At 50.3% G+C, this 16,265-nt stretch overlaps 7 protein-coding genes across 7 annotated transcripts; 4 read left to right on the top strand and 3 right to left on the bottom strand.

Annotated features, from left to right (window-relative positions):
• Positions 1-77: 77 nt before the first annotated feature.
• dbp8 (ATP-dependent RNA helicase DBP8) lies at positions 78-1,714 on the top strand (the record flags this gene model as incomplete). The annotated part of the gene is made up of 2 exons (XM_057244190.1): positions 78-580; positions 655-1,714. 2 exons carry the CDS (start codon positions 78-80, stop codon positions 1,712-1,714), a joined length of 1,563 nt encoding a protein of 520 aa, XP_057095728.1.
• An 871-nt stretch (positions 1,715-2,585) lies between these two features.
• N7529_008662 (uncharacterized protein) lies at positions 2,586-3,739 on the top strand (the record flags this gene model as incomplete). The annotated part of the gene is made up of 3 exons (XM_057244189.1): positions 2,586-2,894; positions 2,969-3,148; positions 3,212-3,739. 3 exons carry the CDS (start codon positions 2,586-2,588, stop codon positions 3,737-3,739), a joined length of 1,017 nt encoding a protein of 338 aa, XP_057095727.1.
• Positions 3,740-4,867: 1,128 nt separating this feature from the next.
• N7529_008661 (putative glutaminase) lies at positions 4,868-7,527 on the top strand (the record flags this gene model as incomplete). The annotated part of the gene is made up of 5 exons (XM_057244188.1): positions 4,868-5,103; positions 5,127-5,592; positions 5,643-6,651; positions 6,710-6,840; positions 6,898-7,527. 5 exons carry the CDS (start codon positions 4,868-4,870, stop codon positions 7,525-7,527), a joined length of 2,472 nt encoding a protein of 823 aa, XP_057095726.1.
• Positions 7,528-8,176: 649 nt separating this feature from the next.
• stm1 (uncharacterized protein) lies at positions 8,177-9,560 on the bottom strand (the record flags this gene model as incomplete). The annotated part of the gene is made up of 5 exons (XM_057244187.1): positions 8,177-8,801; positions 8,905-9,028; positions 9,083-9,253; positions 9,382-9,400; positions 9,540-9,560. 5 exons carry the CDS (start codon positions 9,558-9,560, stop codon positions 8,177-8,179), a joined length of 960 nt encoding a protein of 319 aa, XP_057095725.1.
• Positions 9,561-10,295: 735 nt separating this feature from the next.
• On the bottom strand, positions 10,296-11,190 carry N7529_008659 (uncharacterized protein; the record flags this gene model as incomplete). The annotated part of the gene is made up of 4 exons (XM_057244186.1): positions 10,296-10,379; positions 10,413-10,946; positions 10,993-11,141; positions 11,172-11,190. The coding sequence occupies 4 exons, from the start codon at positions 11,188-11,190 to the stop codon at positions 10,296-10,298; spliced, it is 786 nt and encodes a 261-aa protein (XP_057095724.1).
• Positions 11,191-11,913: 723 nt separating this feature from the next.
• On the top strand, positions 11,914-13,072 carry N7529_008658 (uncharacterized protein; the record flags this gene model as incomplete). Its single annotated transcript, XM_057244185.1, has 2 exons — positions 11,914-12,060; positions 12,137-13,072. The coding sequence occupies 2 exons, from the start codon at positions 11,914-11,916 to the stop codon at positions 13,070-13,072; spliced, it is 1,083 nt and encodes a 360-aa protein (XP_057095723.1).
• Positions 13,073-13,319: 247 nt separating this feature from the next.
• On the bottom strand, positions 13,320-14,707 carry N7529_008657 (bZIP transcription factor; the record flags this gene model as incomplete). Its single annotated transcript, XM_057244184.1, has 4 exons — positions 13,320-13,603; positions 13,657-14,139; positions 14,199-14,415; positions 14,537-14,707. 4 exons carry the CDS (start codon positions 14,705-14,707, stop codon positions 13,320-13,322), a joined length of 1,155 nt encoding a protein of 384 aa, XP_057095722.1.
• Positions 14,708-16,265: the final 1,558 nt, after the last annotated feature.

Here is a 16,265-nt window from a genome sequence, read left to right as displayed (position 1 = left end):
CCGCGCCCCACCGCCTGTTGGAGATAACTTTTCTGCCGCAAAATTATTTTGACTTGATAGACCAAGTCGCAAACAGAATGGCGCCCCCGAAAACAGATAAAGCGGAGCTCGAGGACTCGGATATCTCCGATGTGTCTGATGTTGAACGGTCCGATGTCGACGACCGCGCTCCCAAGCGCCGCCGTCTCTCTGAGTCTTCCAACGACTCGTATGTCGCACCTGCGCCGCTCCCCACTCTCTCCCGTATCAAGAAGAAGGGAGAGGTAGTGGATGAGCCTGAATCGGAGAAAGATGAACCGGTCACAATTGCCGATGCCATTGAGCTCGGTCGAACTAGCGATCATTCTACATTTTCAACTTTGGATGTGGCTCCGTGGCTCGTCGCTTCCCTGTCGACAATGGCGATTAAGCGGCCAACTGCTATTCAGAAGGCTTGTATTCCTGAAATTTTGAAAGGAAAGGACTGTATTGGCGGTAGTCGTACTGGTTCCGGAAAGACCATGGCTTTTGCGGTCCCGATCATGCAGCAATGGGCATTGAACCCATTCGGTATCTACGCTTTGGTGTTGACCCCGACTCGGTATGTTATGCTATCTTTGGATCCTTGCAGATGATGTGTTTTGGTTCCCATAATTAATTATATTGTCTCAATAGTGAGCTTGCACTCCAGATTTACGAACAATTCAGAGCCGTCTCTGCTCCGCAAAATATGAAGCCCATCCTTGTCGTCGGAGGCATGGATATGCGGCAGCAAGCTATCGACCTTGCAAACCGGCCACATGTAGTCATCGCAACTCCCGGTCGACTAGCCGATCACATCAAAACGTCAGGAGAAGATACTGTGGCCGGCCTCCGCCGTGTCAAAATGGTCGTTCTCGATGAAGCAGATCGTCTACTAGCCAGCGGACAAGGAAGCATGCTGCCCGACGTCGAAACATGTCTCGGGGCCCTGCCACCATCCTCCGAGCGCCAAACCCTGCTGTTCACAGCCACAATGACCGCTGAAGTGCGGGCATTGAAGTCCATGCCAGCAGCGGGCAACAAGCCTCCCATCTTCATGACCGAGATCGGCACCGAACACCAAGGCAAGATCCCGCCAACTCTCAAGCAGACATACTTGAAGGTCCCAATGACGCACCGCGAAGCCTTCTTGCACGTGCTCCTCTCCACCGAAGAAAACATCACCAAACCAGTCATCGTCTTCTGCAACCATACCAAAACCTGTGATCTGCTAGAGCGCACCCTCCGCCGTCTCGGCCACCGCATCACCTCTCTCCACAGTATCCTGCCCCAGTCTGAGCGCACAGCCAACCTAGCCCGTTTCCGAGCCACCGCTGCCCGCGTCCTGGTCGCTACCGACGTTGCCTCCCGTGGTCTCGATATCCCTTCTGTAAGCCTGGTCATCAACTTCGATGTTCCGCGCAACCCGGACGATTATGTGCACCGTGTTGGCCGTACTGCACGTGCTGGACGCAGCGGTGAGGCCGTCACGCTCGTTGGACAGCGTGATGTCGAACTCATTCTTGCGATTGAGCAGCGTGTTGGTCGACAGATGGATGAGTTTGCTCAGGAGGGTGTTAATATTGAGAGCCGTGTTGTTCGCACTGGCGTGCTGAAGGAGGTTGGTTCTGCTAAGCGTGAAGCTATGGGTGAGATTGAAGAGGGTAGAGATATCCTTGGAAGAAAGCGTAACAAGTTGAAGAAGGTCCGTTGAAGCACTGCACGTTGTGGCGGTGCTTGATGCCTTTTACTTAAAATCAATTGATACAATTAGCGGTTTAATTCTTGAATCTGAAGTCATGCATTGGCAAATTATTAAACCTTAAACCCAGTAATGAGAGCCCACATGTATACTGTGTTTCAAAAAGCTGTAAGAGATATGTTGAGTTTAAAGAAATTGAACTAAACACTTTGGAGACCCGACTTCGTGTATATTTTAAATATACAAAGGCATTGTTCTGCGTGATATACCTTACTAAGCGGCAATACCACTACTTTTGCTTATTTGCACAAAGCATCTAGGTCAACCCCTTTTCTTAAAACATAAATTGTAAGGCGTTAACTAGACTCAAGCAGGTGATTTTTCCTTAAACTAACCCTAGGCCGTGTGGGGTCGAAACAATTTATGGAGCCAGAGACGCGAAGAGAACGTGAATATTGAGTTGTGAGGGAAGTTATGATGCGGTTTTTTGTACCAATGAGATATAATTGAACTGGACAGAATGTTAGCTACAAGTACATTGAATATCATACAGATCCCAGGGTAAAGTAAAAGTACACAAGTCAATTGAAGTCAAAACCATGGACGCGTGCTCAACACGATGTGGAGTCAACGTCCGTGCTCTATACAAGCTAGTATCACTATACGCGATCGACGCGCAGAGACCGTTTTATTTTCTTGGAATCTCAATCTTCTTCTCTCTTCATGATTCCTACTGTTGTTTATATTCTTGTGGTATATTCAATTGCATCTTGCATCCTGCATATTGACTTGGCGTCTGCATCAGAGCATCACGAGACCCCCGCAGTCACATTCGCGTGCTACTCCGATCTTTTCTCAATATTCCCAGCCCAAGACTTTCACAATGAACTCGACTTCAACGCGATTCAGTCCTGTCAAGGACGGGCGTCGAATCCTCGGAGAGAAAGATTCCAACGCGTGTCTGTCACCCGCCACACACAAAAAACCCTCATTCCCCGTCATTGGAACACCCGTTAAGCGGGCATCAATTGCAACCTCACCCAAGAAACTCCTCCCTTCTCCGATATTTGCAGGTCATAAACGGACAAGAGACCAGGTAGATGAGACGGAAGAGAACATCGGATACATGCAGTCGCGGGATTCTTCCCCGCAGCCCAGCCAATCCGCGGTCAATGATGATATGCAACGCCAGGTATGCTATGCCGGGAAGACAAGGAATATCAAGAACGAACAGCCAAAAGCTAATTATCTAAATCGCGATCTTAGGTCACCAGAACTCCCGACGCGATGGACTCTCATATCCCAACACCACTAAACTCGCAACCCGAACGCGACGAAACACACGATCAAATGGAAACCGACTCTTTCAATGCCCCCAGCACACCTGAAGAAGAGATTCGTAGCGTTCCAGCGGACTCTGACGCGCGTAAAATGTTCATTCAAGAAGTATGCAGAGCGTGATATTAGTATCAAAAACTTTCCCAGCAAGCAGCTCTAACAATAGAACAGAAAGCAAGCCTCCTCCGCTCAAGACTACAAAACGCGATGCGCAACGTGACAGACCACCAATTCGACCGCCGGGTCTCCGAACTAGAAGCACACAGTCGCAAATGCCCGCGCCTCTCCCTCTCCGTTCTCTCCACACCACCCCTCTCATCCCGCAAACACTTCACATCCTTCCCACCTTCCTCATCTCAAATGCAGACCCCACGAGTTGGCACCGCCGGATTCACGTCTACTCCCTTCCAGAGCACCCCCGATCTCCCAGGCCGCCCGTCACCACTGTCTTCCAGCATCGTCCAACCCCGCACACAGAAACACGCGCAGCGAACACCGCCTAGGAATCTTGGATCCCCAATGCAGCTAAGCAGTCCCCCGGCTACGGTGATCCGCCATGGCCAAGAGCGGAGCATGGGCCCCAGGGCCGAGTTCATGGCGGGCGACATGTCTCCTTCGCAGCGGGGGGACGCGGTGGACGGGTTACTTAAACTTATGAGTACGGCCGGGAACCAGAGCTCGGATTCGTGGACTGGATGAATGATTTGGCGTGGCATTTTTTTTCTTTGTTGATATTGTGCTCGGATGAATGCTTCGGGAAGCATGTTTGAGTGATCCATATTCCATTGCATGCTTAAGCAATGCAAAGCATGATGCACAGGACCAAACATCGAGTATGTATAGACTCGTTCCGTTGATATACTTCACGTTTTGGTCCTGTCGACAGCGGGTTATAGCTTTTTGGAAGCATGCATAGCATTGTTAGAATAATCAGGCTTTACACTATGATCAATGATACCATTTGTGCATTTAAGCTGGTCTGATATTTCTAGCCTTTATAGACGTTGGATTTAACGAGATTGAGTCCTAGCATTCAGATTAGCAGTAATTCAGCCTATTGCTCATTTGATTTAGATCAACACAATCATTTCCACGTGTTGACATGGTACATATGTAGTATGTAGAATGTAGTTTCCCTCGTGCAGCTGCAGTGTGACTACTCTGCCCCGAATCATCCTTCTGTAGTTCATACCCCCAAATGGCTCTCCATGGCCTTAAAGATTCTGAACAAACCAAATCTCATATATTAATTTAGTTGAAATGAAGTTATAGCAAAGAACGAAATGTAAACTGCATATCAAAATGGTGTAGACTCTCTCCGCATGACATCATCGACACAACGTGATGAAGATTAGTTGATCAAAGCTTCTCTAGGGAGATTGAGACTTCTTTTTGCTCTATTACTGTGGCTGTCGACTTCTCTCTGCTTCTCCATTTCCTTGGTGTCTCTCTTCTGTCTTCTGTCACTCACTTCCGCATCTACCTTGGGCCAAGCATTGACTTCAGGTAATCCTTTCCCCGCATTTTGGCTCAGCTTCCCATCTAAGAACATCACTTATTATAAAACCACTCGCTCTTCCAAACCCTGTCTTTCATACCTCTCTTCATATCAACTACTGTTTTATGTAATTTGCACCCTTTAGGTGATTATTCCCTAGCAGATAACACTTCCTATATTCATCCCTTGAGCACTCCAGCTTTTTCCTACCTTTCTCTTACGTCTTCTGACAATATTTTAGTACTTTTACCTTCGATGCAAAACTTTACTCGCCTCGAACACTCCTAGAGCTCGATACATCACCAGTTCGTTCGTTGTAGAGAGCTACAATGAAACTCTTGCCCGTCGTTCTGGCCGCTGTCTTTCAGGCAGTGGTCAGTACCGCATCTACTCTCACTCCACCCGTCATTCCCTTGGCTGTTCGAAACCCCTACCTAAGCACTTGGCTGGCGAATGCCCGAGATGTACCCTGGTCTCGCTGGCCTATGTTTTGGAACGGAGACGATGTCGGCCTTGCGGTGATGGCTCACATCCCGAGCAAGGGGGGCCGTCTATCCTCTTTTGGGTAGGCCGCAGGACTCTTTACAGTCGAAGGCCAGGTATGAGCCCCAAGTCCTCATATTTCCTGGTATATTCGACGCTAATATCTCATAGCTACAAGATCAAGTTCCCAACATATCTCGGTACCACATACGATGCATCGACAACTAACCTTACGTACCACATTGATACTGGCTCCGTCGATCCCCTGAACATTACCATCTCATTTCTCTCGCCAATTACCCCAACTTCCACTCTGCGCCAGTCGATTCCAGCATCGTACGTTACAATCGAAGTTCAAGGCGATGTTGACGTGAACGTTTATATGGATGTCGATGGCCAGTGGGTCAGTGGAGATGTTACAGCTAACATCGAATGGAAACGGGACAGACTTAAGACCGAGAACGAAGAGCCTCGTCTTCAACGGTGGCAGGTGCGCAGAGAGACGGAGCAGTTGCTATCTGAGCATAATGACCATTCTGAATGGGGCGCCCTCCATTTCACTGGCCCTACAGTGAGTTTCCTTGTGCCGAATGAATGAAAGCACGTTGACAAAAAGCACAGGATTTGAGATATGAGTCTGGATCAGATCGTGATGTGCGCCGGGGCTTCGCCAGCACTGGTGCGGTGCGCAACTCCAATGATAAGAAATTCCGCGCTGTTCACGACCAATGGCCGGTTTTTGCGTTCTCCCAATCCTTCAAGCTTGGTCACTCGCACAAAAGCTATGCAGACAGTGTCACCTTCACTCTTGCTCTCATCCAAATTCCCGTTGTGCAGTATGCTTCCTCGCGGGGACTCACTTTAATGCGACCCTTGTGGGAATCATGGTATGGGACTGCTGAGGAGCTCTTGAACTTCCATTACAACGATTTCGCAGCTGCTAGCTCTATGGCAGCCAACTACTCACAGCAGCTCGCGGATGATGCATACCTTTCAGGTGCGAATGATTATGTTGATATTGTTTCGCTTTCTGCGCGCCAGATTATGGGTGCAACCGTCTTTGCAGGAACTCCTGATGACCCCATCCTGTTCCTCAAGGAAATCTCCTCGGATGGAAACCTCCAGACAATTGATGTGATCTATCCAGCATTCCCATTCTTCCTATACACCAATCCCCGGTGGTTGTCATACCTTTTGGAGCCTCTGATCGAGCATATGCTCAGCGGACAGTACCCTAACACGTATGCGATGCATGACTTGGGCACGCACTTCCCTAATGCCACTGGTCATCCTGATGGAAAGGACGAGAAGATGCCGGTGGAAGAATGCGGCAATATTCTCATTATGGGGTTGGCTGTTGTGAACTCGCTCCGATATGAAGTCTCTACAGAGTCCTCATCTATCTGGTCAACCTTGGGCTCACCCTCATCAGGGATTGGAAGCAAATCTCAGGGATTGTTTCATCTCAATGACCAACAAGTTCTCGATGGAATTGCTCATCAAGATAGCAAATGGGGTGGTGGCAAGGAAGGCCAGAAATTGGCCGAACAATGGGTGAAGCGAAGCTATACCCTTTGGAAACAGTGGACCGGGTATTTGGTGGATTTCGCCCTTATGCCTGAGAACCAGCGTAAGATGAGACTTTCATTATCTGGCCTTTGATTCATCTATTCTAACACTGTCAACAGTCTCCACTGATGATTTTGCCGGTCCCTTGGCTCTCCAGTCAAACCTAGCACTTAAGGGAATTATTGGCATCAATGCTATGAGTAAGATTGCTGCTATCGCTGGAAATCCTGCCGACGCCGCATATTACAAGGTATGAAAGAAAGCTCTTGTATCCATTCTCTTGGAGATCTCAACTGACTCAATACAGAAAATCGCTAGTGACTATATCGCAAAATGGGAAAAGTATGCCACATCTTGGGATGACACCCACATCAAGCTTTCTTACGACTGGGCTGGTTCTTGGACGACGCTGTACAACCTCTACGCCGATGCCCAACTCTGCTTCCACCTCGAAAACACCGATACTAACTCCCCTGGCTTTGTCCCCCGCCACATTTACCAGAAACAGTCGGTCTGGTACGACCATGTCCGCCAGAAGTTTGGTCTTCCTCTCGACAGCCGCCATCTATATACCAAGACCGACTGGGAGTTCTTCTCCATGGCCGTTGTCGCCAAGCCTGTCCGAGCCGAGATCCTCGACGCTGTTGCCCTCTGGGTTAACCAGACCGCCAGCAGGGGTCCCTTCACGGATTTGCACGAGACTGAGGGCACGGGAGATTATGCTCAGGGTACGCAGTTCCGTGCTCGGCCTGTGATTGGTGGCCATTTTGCTTTCCTGGCATTGGAGCGTGCTTGTGGGGGTCGAGCTATGCCTGGCCTTGGTTTCCTAGACGATGTTCAGGATGAGCTCATGGCCACTTGGACCAAGAGTGCCCAGCTCGCTGCGGAGGAGTTTAAAACCCCTGCTGGTCATCGCCACAGGGAGGGAGAGCTGTAGATGGCTTTTTGTCTCAGCAAACTTAGGGCAAAGGGGATTGCCGGTGGCAGTCGATCTGACCGTCCATCGTTCCCTTCATATATTCATAGGCCGGTCCAGACTTTGGTAGGTTTGGCCATCTTATCATTAGTATATAGAGCTTAGTCTACACCCACCTCATAGCACCTCAGGCTTGGCTCCATTGATTCCGTTCATTCCCATTAGATTTCTTAAAGATGTGTTTGCAAGACAATGTTAAAGGCAATAGTAAAAGTAAAAGAAGCAGACATGTCCCGTAATTCAATTGAAGATTTTGCGTTCCTATTTTTTTGTTTGACTTCTGAAACGAATCAAATTACATGGGCCGTCGAATTCAGTCATCCAATTCGCGTTTGCTCACCGAAGGCAAAATGTAAACACACACTCAGATATATGATCACCCCCGGAATACAGTAAACACAGTAAAACCGAGCGGTTTTTGCATCCATCAGAGTACGGAAACCGTTACGTCAAAACTCCCCTCCAAACCCAATCCCGAAGAAAAGAGGAAATAGAAACCCATCACAGATGAAGCGGCATTGCACACTCAGCAGAGAAGGAGAACAAGAGGAATCGGAACGAAAAAGTAAATCCGGTCTGGGAGCACGATTTCCCAACAACTTCAGGAAATTTAGTTGCCGCCGAGGCTGGGGAAGTTCTTCTCGTCGACGGTAGGGCCGGCAGGGCCACGGGCGTTGGCACGGGGAGCACCACCGCGAGCAGCGGGGGCACCGCCGCGGGGGGCGCGGTCACCACGGGGAGCACGGTCGCCGCCACGGGGGCCACCACGGCCACGCTCGGAGCGCTCGCCGCCACGGGCAGGACGGTCACCACCACGGGGGGCGCGGCCGCCGCGGGGAGCGGGGCCGGAGCGGGGAGGCTCGACGTAGCGCAGGTCAACGTCGAGGAAGTTCTTCTCCTTGCGCTGCTTCTCGCGCTTGGCCTTCTCGGAGGCACCCTGGATGTAAGTCTCCTCCTCGGTCTTGGAGAGCTCCTTGGCAGCAGCCCACTTCTTGTCGAGCTTGGTGCCCTCGTTGGCGCTGCGCTCGGGCTTGGCGGCCAGAGTCTCCTTCTGAGCCTTCTCGGCCAAGTAGTCGGCGAAAGACTTGGAGTTATCGGGCTCCTCGATCTCCTCGGCGGGAGTTTGGGGCTCTGCCTCCTCGCTCTTAGCGATCTTCTCGCCTTGGCGCTCGTCGTCCCAGGTCTTCTCGCCGCTCTCGGCACCCCAGCCCTGCTGGACCTGCTTGCGGGTGTCGCTGGATATCGGAGTTCACATTAGTTTCGTGCTTCGATTGCTTTTCCCGCATAACTTTTACAAATCATGTCTTGAAAAATATTTCTGTTCGAGGGGTCGCTTACGTCTGGCCAGTGCGGGACTGACGATCACCACGGCCGCCACGGCCACCGCGGCGGGCGGGCTGAGCACCCTCCTCAGTGGGCTTCTCACGGTTGTTGTTGCGGCCGGCGTTGCGGTCACGGAAGGCTATGTGCTCGTTAGTCCGAGTTGTTTGTCAAAAACCGTCATTTTGAAACGTACCGGCCTCGTTGCCGTTGTTCACGCGGGGACCACCACGGCGAGCATTGGACTCAGTGTGACGAGCGGGCTGCTCCTTGGGGGTATCACGCTTTCCGGAGCGATCAGTGGGGCGGTCGACAGCCTTCGCGGGGGGAGGCGCGGGGCGGCTGGGGTCGAGCTCTGGGTCGTTGCCTGATTTAAAAAGCACTGTTAGCTACCAATTCATTGGCAAGCCGAGTAAAATCGAGCTGGTTTCGGTGTATAAAGAGCGGGTTGTTGTCGGAAAAGCTAGCCGAGTATTCAAGGGAGGGGGAATTTACCCAGAAGCTCGTAAAGGTTCTAAATTTCAAAAAATTCAAGTTAGTTTCTTGTTTCCAAAAATAAAATGAACCTCGGAATTTCCATGATCGCATTCATATCGCGGCTTTCGGGAGATTGCGTCGCCAGCTCTGCGCGGGAGAGCTCCAATTCAGCGTACCTTTGACCGGACGTCAGCCATGACGCCTGATGTGATGTGGAGGCCTTCCGGTGGGAGGCGCTCAACTTTAGACAATCGGTCTAGAGTGTTTGACGGGGGCACAAGGCAGAACCCAAGAGATCCGGCCTGTCAGAATTGATGATGATGATAGAGCAAGGTGAAGAGAGGTCCACGGTTTGTGGTTGCTGGGTGTAATGTTACTAATCAGGAAAGGCGGCTTCTGCTCCTAAGCGAATGTGTACGGCGACGATGATTGGCTGCCCGCAGCCTAGGGCTTAGGGTATCTTACATAATGATGGCGTCAACTACTCAAGTATACCTCTATACAAATATCAAAGCTGTTGATTGCTTTGGGGTTTAGAAATAAATATCTTGTGAATAGATATTCATGTTGATACAACATACCTACAGCTGTGAGATTTCTGGTGGAGCTTGAAGGGATGTTCATTTGAGTGGACTACACATGTCGGTGCGGCACCAGCCCGCTACTGTTTGTGGCCATGCAGAAGCTATGTAATCACACCCAATCCATCCATGGACACAAAAGCGATGCATAAGTTCTTAGGATTATTGGATTCGTGGACACCTCTGCATATCATCTGGCTAGTGACTGACCCCACTGATCATCTTCCTCTTGGGAGTACACTCCCCCGTTTTTGATAACTTGAGCTTCCATTACCATCCACTTACCCTTAGCAAATACAATATCTCTATAAATACGATTCCAGATAACACACAGCCCCATATACCAGGCCCTTAATTACGAACATGAACTCCGGCTTTGATATCTTCCAACAGCTTGGGGCCAGCAGGCACCCAACCAAGCTGCTCTTGATTTATCTACCCTGAAGTCGAATTATAAATTCCCATAACCAAGTGCAGGATACCGCCGAGGTCTTTCGCTTCTTCGGAAGTCCTGGAGACAGTCCCAAGATGCAGGCTTTGCCCAATTGCTTCAGCAATGTCCTTCATGGCGGTACCCTCCTCGGCAACACCATGGTATCTACTCCCAGCAACGCCCTTCTCCAGAGCGAGTCGATACAGACGAGAAGCGTCTTGGCGATGGACAGTAGGCCACTGATTGAGTCCCTCGCCGATGTAGGTAGCTTGGCCCTGCGTAGAAGCCAGCACAGTCATCATGTCAATGAAGCTGCGCGTGTCCTCTTCGCCATGGAGAGTGGGAGGCAGGCGAATGACGCATGCACGAACGCCCTGTTTGGCAAGAGAGTCAACAACCTGTTCGCTCTGGGCGCGGAGGGTTAGTGGCGAATTAAAATCAATAACATCGTCTTCGGTGCTGAGTTCATCCTTGGCAAGCGCCAGGGTGCCACAGGTGGTGATCAATGGCTTGTTCGTTCCGATGAGGGCGCCCAGCGCTGCAATTGCAACTTTCTCATCCCTGCAGCTCTCTGCGATTTGTCAAAGTCTAAATTGAAGGCGAGGTTGATCACACGGTGGCTTTCTTAGCTCCCCGTTCGAGGATCACCGGGTCTTTGATCGAGCCGCGGAGAACACTGCAGCCGTTTTTTCTCAGCATAGCAGCGGTTTCGTCTGATCGGGTAAGGGCTGTAATTGTATGACTGGCAGAGATGAGCTCGTTGACTAAGGCTTGGCCAATGAATCAGCTTCCACCAGTGACAAAAACGTGCATTATGATGACGGCTGCAATGTATATCAAGCTATAAGGCGAGAAGTGCTAGTTAGTAACCCAAAGGGAGATTCTCGAGGTCTCTTATAGATCTGACAATAGGCCAACCCAACTTTACACAGCAAACGGAGTTCACAAAATACGTGTTGGTTTAAATCCACAGTGCTCTTCTTCGCATCTGTTTCCCCCTTCGTGACTTGAGTGACATACTTCTTGCATGATGTCAAAAACAAAATACGAGAAAGGATTAGCTCGATCGTAGTCCTGAGCCAATGACATCGTAGTCTCGGGGTTCCGGAGTTAAGCAATATCAACGTCAATCGTAAAACCCCGGCTTCCCATCTCTAACGCTAAAATACCTTCTAGAGCCTCTGATACAAACATGCAAATACCAAAAAAGTCAGTCCCAGTGGGACGAGGGTCCCGCAAACGCCGAGCACATACCAAGTCTCGGCGCGGCTGTGGCAACTGTAAACTCCGGCGAGTGAAAGTAAGCTTCTTTTTCGCTCCTTTCCACAGCAGAAAGGATTGTGTTGATTGACGATAAACAAGTGCGACGAAACTCGACCGCAATGCCAAAACTGCCTTCAATACAGCGTCGCCTGTAACTACACCCCAGGCCCAGACCTGCAAGTAGCATGGCAAGAAGCGCAGGGCATGCAAGCAAGTCAAACAGTCTTAGTCTTCAACGCAACGCCCGCACCGAGGACCATCAATGTCTCAATAATGGTAGGAGAAGGCTATGGCGCCTTCCAACTAAACCTAGAGAGCCAAGCGCGCTTATACCGCTTCTACCACCGCACGCTTCCAACCATCAGCACGCCGCGCATAACAGAAGTATACCAGGAATATACAACAGGACTAGCATTAGCAGTAAGCTTCTAGAACTCCCGCCGCTCCGCAATAAAAAGTGTACCATATCGCATACCCTAACGCTAACTCACCCCAGCACCCATTCCTAATGCATATAATCCTAACAATAGCCATAACGCACGACCGCCACCTCCTAACCCCCTTCACATCCACCCACCAACTCGCAACACCCCAAGAATCGCACCTCATCCAAGCAGAATCCCAGCACCGTGCGCAAGCCGCAAATCTTCTAAACAGCAAACTCTCCCGCCCGATTCGCCCACAAGACCGCGACGCCCTCTGGGCCGCAGCAGCCATGCTGGGAATCTCCGTGCTAACAGCCACGGAAGCACCAAGCGTGCAGGACTCGTGGCCGTTGAGGACAGAAACAAACACCAACACCGGCACCAACCACCCTAAAACCAGAACTAAAACCACCCCCGAACTGCAGTGGATGGACTTCTCAATCAACAAAAAGGTAATTTGGAACGTGACCGATCCGCTGCGCGAGGATAGCATCTTCCACGTGCTGGCGGATAGCTACCGCGAGTTGATGCTGCAGCCGCAGTTGTGCAGCGCAGAGGAGGTAGCGGGTGAGTTTGTGGTGCTGTGCGGGCTGGGCGAGGCGGGCGCCTCATCTTTTCCTGCTTTTGGCACGGATGCGAATCCTTATTCCAAGGCTATTTGTATGCTAACGCGGATGCGTGGCTCTGGTGGTGGTGTGGCGTCCAGCCCGGAGATGCTGTGTGCGGAGGGCGTTATGCCGCGGGATCTTGCTTTTATTGGGTTTATGGAGGCGGGGTTTAAAGCGTTGCTGGGTGAGCGGGATGCACGGGCGCTGCTTATTCTTGCATTTTGGTATGCGCCGCTTTGTGAGGGTGTTTGGTGGATTGCGAGACGGGCGTGGATCGAGTGTCGGGCTATTTGTTTGTATTTGGAGAGGTGGTGTGGTGGAGATGAGTCGGTTAGGCGGTTGTTGGGTGTTGTTAGGGCTCGGTGTGGGCTGAAACTGGATGATCGGATGGGGGCTTGAGGCGAGGCTTGAGTTTGGTCTGTGGTCTGTAATAATTTGTACTTGGTGATGCAGATGCAGTCGTGTGAAGATTCGATTCATATACAAGACGTAATATAGATATGAGGAAAACCAAAAGAGAACGTTGGTATCAAAACCCTCGCAAACGCCAGGCAATGCTCAAATCAAACTTTTAGGAAGATATGATCATTTACCATAAGATGAACAAGATATAAGACAGAGAAGTGAAAGCATATTTTTGTGCCGCTCATTGCCGCGAGTTACTGTGCTCGTAGTTGAACGGGGTTGGGAAGTGCATGCTGGCGCTCAACCCAAATGGATCAGTATCCAGCATTGGCTCGTACTGGCCGAGGAGCTGATTTGCATTACCGAAATCGCTAGGCGTCCCTTCGCCCGGTGGTTGGTTGAAACCGGACATATTGTGGGAGCCTGATGTGATGGACTGTGGTGTGAAGCCCGGTACGTAAGACGCGGTTGTTGACCCATCGTGATCGTCATCGACCATGTCGGCCTGGGCATCATACTCTTGTTCTGCTTAGGAGGTCAGCTGAAAGGGTCTAGAATTCGGAACAAAGGTGACATACCGAGTTGGTCGTAGTGTTTCTGGAAGGGAGAGGGGTAGTAGGCTGCCGCTGCGACCCGCGCACCGCGAGGACCCATGGCTCCTGCGCCACGGGGTTGAGGTTTAGAATCTGACGGATCGGTCTGCGGCATGCTGATTGCCGGTGGCGAGGCCTGGCTGAAGCTCCGGGGTTGAGGGAGCAGCTGAGGTCGTCCTTGGGACTCGACACCGGCGGGGGACATGGCCTGGAAGCCAAACCCTGGGGACTTGGCGTGTGACGGGGAGGAGACGTGCGAGGTTGGCGTGGCCTGGAATTGCGGCGACGGGATGCCGTATGCGCCTTCCCGTTGGGACATGCCGAATGCTTCGGACTTGGAAGCAATGCCTGCGGGATGGCGTTGGTTGCGGGCCCCCGTAGGCGCTGCCTTGGGAGGCATGTGGTTTGCTTTGGGGGGAGCGCCCGGCGCCCCTGTCTTCAAGCGTAGCTCGGCCTGTACATCGATGCCTGGTATGTGTTAGTGATGAGATCGGAATATTCAGGTCCGGGTAAAAAAGAGGTCGTACCCTTCTCGAGCAAGATGCGCTCCAGCAAAGAGTTCTTGTACCGCAACATTAAACATTCATCGGCGGCACTGCGGTGACTCTGCTGCAGGCTTTGCAGAGACTCTTCATTGCGCTTGATGGTAGTCTCTAGTTGACGAATGTATTCGGTCCTGCGTTCACGGAAGGCCGCCTGGGCCTGCCGATTTCGTTGCTTGCGTTCTTCGGAGGTGGCGTAGATCTGACCAGGTTAGTTCGGAGATATAGATAGGAAGACGTGATAGCAATATGATATGACAACAAGTAACACAAGATGATAGGTATGAATGCGGGGCCCCAGATTTGAGGAAGTTGTTACGTACAGGTTTCCTGCCTCCTTTCCTTTTTTGAGTCTGCGCGGCATCCTGGGTCATCGGTTCGGCTTCTGGATCAGGTGTTGACACCGATGAACTGATTGAACCATCAGGACCAGGTTCATGTTTTGGTACAATAGGGTCCATGACCATATCATTGTTTTCCACCATTGAAACCATTGAGTTCTTTTTTTTTGTTGGGATCTTTTTTTATAAAAAAAAAACCAAAATTTCAAGCCTGTAGGCGGCCCTCCGCACACGGAAGAGACACAGCCAGTTTTCCCCGCGTTAGACCAGGATGGCCTAAATAGAAAAATAAAATAATAAAATAAGGAATAGGGAAGCAACAGGCACAAACGCACACGCGCGGCTAAGCGTTTAGAAGGGGACGTGCGAGACTCGTCACAGAGAGAATTGTGACATAAAGGAAACTGAAATTATGAGAAAGGAAGAGTAAGAGGAAACGAGATAAACGAAATATTGGGGAAGAAGAAAAGAAAGAGTTGTGTAAAGCAATTGAGTAAAAAGAAAGCGAAAAAAAAAGAAAAAGTAAAAAAAAAGTCTGTCCGGTCAGGAGGGTACCTGGCAGCCTTTTGAGAGAATTCTTTTTATTATTTCTTTTCTTCTCTTTCCTTTAACTCTTTCGGGGTCATTTGGCTCCACGTTTTGAACTTGAATGGCCTTGTATTGTCCGAATTGATCCACTACCATCCAGAGGTCCTTGCGGTTAGTGGAGTTGTGGCCTCGTTGGCGTGTATAGATGTGTCTGTGTGTCTCTACTATGTCTCTACATTGTCTGTCTGTGCTGTGTACAACGTCGTTCACTTTGAATATACTCCCAAAAGTATGGGAAAAAAAGTCCTAGGTTTGAAACCTTCAGTTGTCCGCGGAGAAGGTCACGCAATACAATGCACGGGTAGTAGCCCGATACCGGCCACTCATAACGCCATATAAACGACCCCAATTGCCCATGCACTACTCAAACGCCCTGCTATTGACTCTAGCCTCTAGCAATCCTCGGCGTCGTCCTATACTCCTTACGGTCACCGTAAGGCTTTCAGTTCTTATTCCAGCTCACCACATGACCACTCTGTTCAAATTCACCGAACTCCTCGTGCAGGGCTGTTGTTGTTTCAGTGAATTATTGGGGAAAATTCAATCACGCGGACGCCACCCTCCTTGTGCACCAATAAGGGATGATCATGGAATGACGCATCGCCTTCCCCGGACTTTTGGGAATGGCCGCATTGCAGATTTTTCATCGCTTTCCGCCCCCAAATATGCGGGGGGGGTTGGTTGCCAAGGCACTTTCCAAGGATGATCATTGAAGGTGTTCATCGTTCATCTCTGGATCTCATTCCAGGTTTGCCGAGCTGACCATGTAGCCCGATCTACAATATGCCCATATTATAGGTAAAAGACTGGAGTACATCGATTTACTCAAATTATAGGTGATATATTAAGTACATGGGCCTAGATCTGGAATCCATGCCTCAGGCGATGACTTCAGAGAAACTTTCTTTATTTTATTTTATTATAAAAAAATATCGAGACATGCCTAGTGCTTCGATATCTTTTTCTTATGTCATTCACATTGAACTATGATGGGACGTGTAGAATTATGTAGAAGACGAGATAACTCGAAGACATGTCGTCGAACCTCGGCGACGGCATTAATTAGTCCCCCGCCAAAACATCACATGTCGGACTTATCCAGACTTACTCTTCGCGAGATATC

The sequence above is a fragment of the Penicillium soppii genome (assembly GCF_028829465.1).
Source record: "Penicillium soppii strain IBT 18220 chromosome Unknown utg000006l, whole genome shotgun sequence".
NCBI classification, from domain to species: Eukaryota; Fungi; Ascomycota; class Eurotiomycetes; order Eurotiales; family Aspergillaceae; genus Penicillium; species Penicillium soppii.
Note: the sequence above shows the minus strand (reverse complement) of the source record. Positions and strands in the feature narration are given on the sequence as shown.